Raw genomic sequence first — 6,000 nt, forward strand, 5'->3', positions numbered from 1 at the left:
CCTCTCTTCCCTTTCCAACAATATAGAACAGTAATTTATAGAATAATTAATTAATTAGTGTACCTTTTCAGAACATTCCCAAACTTTGTCTAATGGTCACCTGACCTTCCTTTTTCTCTTAATTCACTAACTTCTGCAGATACAGTGAGGTGAGGAAAAGCATGGTAGAACCATTGCTGCAAGATGAAGCATATTCAAAACCAGAGATGATTGATAATCCACTATATGACTTCACAAAATCCAAGGACAAAGTTCTATCTAAGAGAGAACAGGAATTGTTCAAGGTCACACGGAAAGAACTCCCAACCATTCCTGATCAGAACTTCCCTTTCACCAAGCTACAAGAGACTGATGGCAGCAAATGTTGCAAGCAACAATCCTCCCCACCTTTCCTTGTCCCCCCCCACAGATTTCGTTCTTATACCTGTTCCAATCAATCTGATGAAAATAGCACACTGAAAGAAAAGACTCAAAACAAGCAGAAGCCTTGTTCCAGTTTAGATCCTTCTGTGACAACATTCAAGATTCCCATCAAATTAACAAGGTCTGAAGCAGGGCAGAATAAACCACCTCTTCCATCTAAAAGCCAGGTGGTGCTTGATCTGCAGAACATCAAGGGCCGAGATTATCGAGAAAGCTCAGAACTTCCACCTCAAAGGAAACACCAAAATGAGGATGGGACTGTTGGCAGGGTAGCTGTGCCGGTAGGTTTAACATGGGAACATAGACAGCAGCATGTACATTTTTAAGTTGGAAATAGTTCTTCAGAATGTCAGACATGGGCTAGGTCCTTTCTAAGCCCAAATGCTAACAACTGAAGGTGGAAGTTTTTGCATACAAAGTATGTGTATGGTCACTGAGCAACAGTGTCTATTTCAGCTTTATTATATATTTATAATTATATATTGTTTTATATGAAATGGAAGGCAGACTAAGGTACCCATGGATCGTACTATAGCTTTCTCTGGAACCAATCTACTCCTCCAATAATTTGTTTGAATCCAGTCAAGGAAAAACTTGGCATAAATCTTTGAGGAGAGATTTGAAAGAGTAATACAGTAATAGCAGTAGTAGAAAAAATTACCATGGGGCATTTTTGTATATCTGTGTTTCTTTTTGTAAACTGAGCAAATGACACTCAGTTTTCTGCTGGTGGGCATCTGACCCATTTCATTAAATCTTGTAAACTAATCTGCTAAACCAAGTGATTGTAACACTACATAATCTGTAAATATCTATGGGGCTAATGGAGATACTACTGCCTTTTGCACTGTAGACAAGGACTGTACTTTAACTGCACACTTAAACAGATGTACAGACAACTATGTAGTCTTTGTTAACTGCATAAAATTTGAAAGTCTTTGTGACTTTTATTTACTTATTTTGCAAGATTTGTAGCCTGTACATCACAAGTGGCCTATGATTCCCCCTTCTTCATGAAGAGTAAAGCAAAACAAAATGCAATCAACAAAGCAAAACCGTAAATTCACAATATAAGATCTTGGGCATAGCTGCAATCCACCTCATCCATCCACTCCCACATTCAAACCATATCCATTAGTAAAGGAACAAAAATATCATTCAGCCTCCCAGGGCTTGTTTGAATAGTCTTTATAGACTTTCAAAATGCCAGGCCATTTGACTATCCAGGGGGATGCTGTTCCAAAGGAGAAAGGGTAACAGTAGAGAATTAAACTGTTCAAAAGTATCTTACCTAAAATATTAAGGAGAAGCATATTGCGTACATCAAAGGGCATATATCTGATGCTTTGGTTTTGCTCAGTGTGAGATACATTTAGCTCCTGGTGTCACATACAAGATGAGAGATTTGTTTCAACACACTATATTTGGAGGGACTGGCTTGACCTGTTTGAGACCAGAAGTAATATATGTGTTGCCTGTTCCTGAGCAGTGTAACTTCTCACTGATTATTCTGTAATAAGGATGGATATTATTTTTGTCTTTCTAGTGAAAGGGAGTGTCACTGATGAAAAACCCAGATGAATCCTGAAAAGAAACAGCATGAACATTTCTCAGATTTCATCTTAATATCCTTTGACTTGGTAAACAAAGCCATCTAGTTTAATGATAAACAAGAATGAAACTGTCTCTTTCTCTTACTCAATATATTATGAAACTTAAGGCAAAATTAATTAGGACCAAAATTGATTTTAAAAGACTGAGATGAATGAATGCTATAATGGTTAAAACTTTGTCAATACCTTCAAGGGCAAGGAAGTTGTGAATAATTATGGGAAATATTATGGCTGGATACATTTAAAAAGTACACTGTAGACAGAAGGTATCATTCAGATTACTATATTACAGATCAGACAAGAATGGGTTTTCTAGAAGATGGCCCAGTTTCCTAAATGTTTTTACTTGGTGGTTTATTGAGGGGAATAAAAAGCAAAAGTGTATAATTTCTGAGCATGCACAAAGTGCTAACTTGGTTCTTTTAAAGAATGGAATGAGTATGAATTTTCTGCAACTATAAAATTTCCTTTGGACCATGAATCTATTGATAATAATTGCCTTGTTTTCCAGATAATTCCTTTTTTTTAAAATTTATAATGTGAATAAAGAACAGTCCACCTCAGGAACTGAAACTTTTCAGAGCCAGAAAGATCTTAATTATTAGGTGTGTTCTACATATATTAGGTTAGTAGTAAAGGTTAAATTTCTGGGTACAATTTTGAGTCATATTAAATGGTCATATTAATTAAATATTAAATATTAAATGATCATATTAAATGACCATATTAAATGAGACACTGATTGGTTCAAGATCAAGAAAGGTGTGTGACAAGGTTGCATTCTGTCACCTTTCTTATTCAACTTGTATGCCAAAGTGATCATCAGGAAACTGGAGCTAGACGAATCAAAAATTGGGATAAAAATTGGCAGAAGAATCATCAATAACCTTTGATATGCAGATGATACAACCCTCCTCTCAGAAACCCAGGAAGGCCTAAATCACCTAATCATGGGACTCAGAGAAGAAAGCAAGAAGTTTGGCCTCTTTCTGAATATTCAAAAGACCAAACTCATGGCAACTGCAAGGAATGGAAACATCAAAATAGTAATTGATGGAGAGGAGGTGGAATGCATGGAAGAATTCACCTTTTTAGGATCACTGGTCAATCAAAATGGCGAATACAGCCATGAAATTAAACGCCGAATCACGCTGGGTTGCACAGCAATGATGAGTATGAATCAAATTTGGAAAAACAAGGACATCAGCTTGACGACTAAGTGTAGACTAGTCCACACTATCGTGTTCCCCATAACTACATATGGCTGTGAAAGTTGGACAGTGAAAAAGTTGGATAGAAGGAAAATTGATTCATTTGAACTTTGGGGTTGGAGGAGGCTCTTGCGCATCCCTTGGACTGCAAAGATAACAAATAAAGAAGTGTTGAAGTGCATAAAACCGGTCATGTCACTAGAAGAAAAAATAACAAAACTTAGACTTAGTTACTTCGGTCATGTCATGAGATCAACATCATTGGAGAAAGATGTTATGCTTGGAACGGTCAGCGGCAAAAGACAAGGACACCAAAGAACACACTGGTTGGATGTAATCAAAACAGACACAGGCCAGAATATAAAGCAGCTGAAAGAAGCTGTACAAGATCAGAAATCATGGAGAGAGCTGGCTTATGGAATCACCAAGGGTCAGATACGACTGAATGGATAATTCAATTTGATTCGATTAAATGATCACTATAACTGAATGGGCAGTCTAGTCCTTTTTTAAAGTCAGCCCTTCTACACACAAAAAAGGGCCTTATAGTTTGCTTTTAATAGTATACATATTGGATTTATGTTGACTTCATTGTAATATCACATTGGCAATTACTTGGATCACAATTTAGTAAAAAAAGATCTCTCATGTCCTTGTTTATAAGCAGCTAGACATATCTGGGCCTAATTACAATTTAGATTTTGATGCTGAGTCTCATGAATAATTTATTCTTTTTTAAAATAGATGGTAAAACATTATATTGGAAAGTATGGCAGCATCTGGAATAGTTACTCTAAGTCAATTACATGAAACGGATTATTTTAAGGAATTTGAATAACCACACATAGAATTATCTTTGCCTAGTACACAACGATGGCAATATAATCAATTTAAGCATGTTATCATTTTTATGGAGTCTTTTTTAATTAAATTGGAAATATATCAGAAGTTTAAAAATATATTTGAAGCTGAAATTACTGGTATTTCTGACTTGTGAAATAAAGAGTTAGAATGTCAGATAAGGTAATATCAATGTATGCTCTTAAACTTCAGGTTAAAATTAATTCATGAAAGAGTTTATTCCAAGTATATTAGCCTCCTCAAGAATGTATCAAAAGGATGGACTGTAGATTTTCTCTCTTGGCCATGTAACAAATTTGAGAAATATGAGAATATATAACTCAAATGATTTGGTCATGGCCAGTTCTGGTTTCTTTGTGGAATAATAATATGTATTAGTAGATGTATGGGTACATATTTCCAAGTTTAAAATAGTTTCAAGTTAAAAATGTCAATGTTATTTTGAATTGTATTAAAAATAAGGGAATCTGACCATTTGTGAGGAACATTGGTTATATCAGGTGTGAGGAATAGCCAAGAGAATTATACTGCGAGACTGGAAAAGTACTATTACCCAGATATCAAAGACTGGATTCAAGAAATGTATCACATCAGTTTTTAAAAGATTTTTTTTTCTACTAATCAAAATATGACACAGTATGTTTCCCTGTGACGTAGATTTTAGTATATTTTACAAAAATAGATATGTTTCTATGTGTAATTTGATGTATTGTTATTAAATATATATGTCATTATTTAGGTGATTTATATCAAATTAGTATGTTAATTCTTAGTTTGTTTTTTTCTTTTGTCTCTTTTTAGTATTATAACTTAATCACTAATTAATTGGTTGGATGTGTATAATGTCTTCCTCTTAATTTGTTTTTATATATATATTTTTTTAAATGTAACAAATCATTAAAATTATTTTAAAAATTATACTATCATACTGCCACAATGATTATTGCTTTTTTTTTTGTATCCATCTGCAACTTTATGTAAAAACCTTGGCAATAAAATTGAGCAGTGTATAGTGTAATCTTTGCTGCTTTTCTGTTCTCATTGCCAATTTAAAAAAGCAGTCATTCTTATCCAAAAAAGTAAAAGCCACTGTTCCACAGATTTTTAAAAATTTTATTTATATTTCAAATGTCGTCACCGCCCATCTCACTCAAACAGCGACTCTGGGCAGTTTACAATAAAACTAAAAATAAATATAATAAAAACAGTACTTCTTAAATGTAAATACAAATGTAAAATATAAAATCCAAGATGGAGACATTAAAAGTTCTTAATTTACATGAACTAAGTTCCATTTACCTTCTGCTGCCTGTCGTATTTCTCTGACTCTAATGAATTTGAAAGAGACATTTTATGCTGCTGAAGCTAAACGGAGCCATGAACAAAGTGCGCCAGTGAAACTTAACTGTGGTGGAAGGCAGCATGAGCAGTAGTCTGTTGTCCCTCTTAACAGGGCCAATTTAATTTTCTCACAGTGCCCCAGAGGAGAACTAAAGAAGAGTAAATGTGGGGGTGGGCGAGGCTGTGCAGATTTTTTTTTAGAGGGTCCCATTCACAGAGTAAGTAGCAGTGCTGGCATTCAGGGGATTATTTAAGATCTCTTCATGCAACCATTTTGCTGAAACAAAGCCAGCTTGGATCTAGGCAATGCCTCATTTTACAAACTCTCAATTTTATGCACTTTGAGCCAGTCAGTATTGGATATAACAAACAAAATCTGGATTTCAGGCAATAATGGACTTCACCCCAAACAATGGGATGTTGTCTGGTGAAGCAATCCAAACAGTGTTTTACTATGTTCTATGTTTATCAATGTTTAACTGCACCTAGGTAATGTATTTGTTGCTTTTAGGAGCTATATCATCCTTTTTCATGAGGGTTTTGGTTTGGGA

At 34.7% G+C, this 6,000-nt stretch overlaps 1 protein-coding gene across 1 annotated transcript in view; it reads left to right on the plus strand.

Annotated features, from left to right (window-relative positions):
- The window catches only part of INPP5D (inositol polyphosphate-5-phosphatase D), an 88,172-nt gene extending 85,890 nt beyond the window's left edge, over nt 1-2,282 (plus strand). Inside the window, exons 27-28 of the mRNA XM_063306894.1 lie at nt 140-704; nt 1,970-2,282. Of these exons, the coding sequence (XP_063162964.1) occupies nt 140-704; nt 1,970-1,972 (568 nt within the window). The 3' untranslated portion in view covers nt 1,973-2,282. The remainder of the gene's footprint in view (nt 1-139; nt 705-1,969) is intronic.
- Nucleotides 2,283-6,000: the final 3,718 nt, after the last annotated feature.

This window comes from Candoia aspera, chromosome 6, assembly GCF_035149785.1.
Source record: "Candoia aspera isolate rCanAsp1 chromosome 6, rCanAsp1.hap2, whole genome shotgun sequence".
In the NCBI taxonomy this organism is placed as follows: domain Eukaryota; kingdom Metazoa; phylum Chordata; class Lepidosauria; order Squamata; family Boidae; genus Candoia; species Candoia aspera.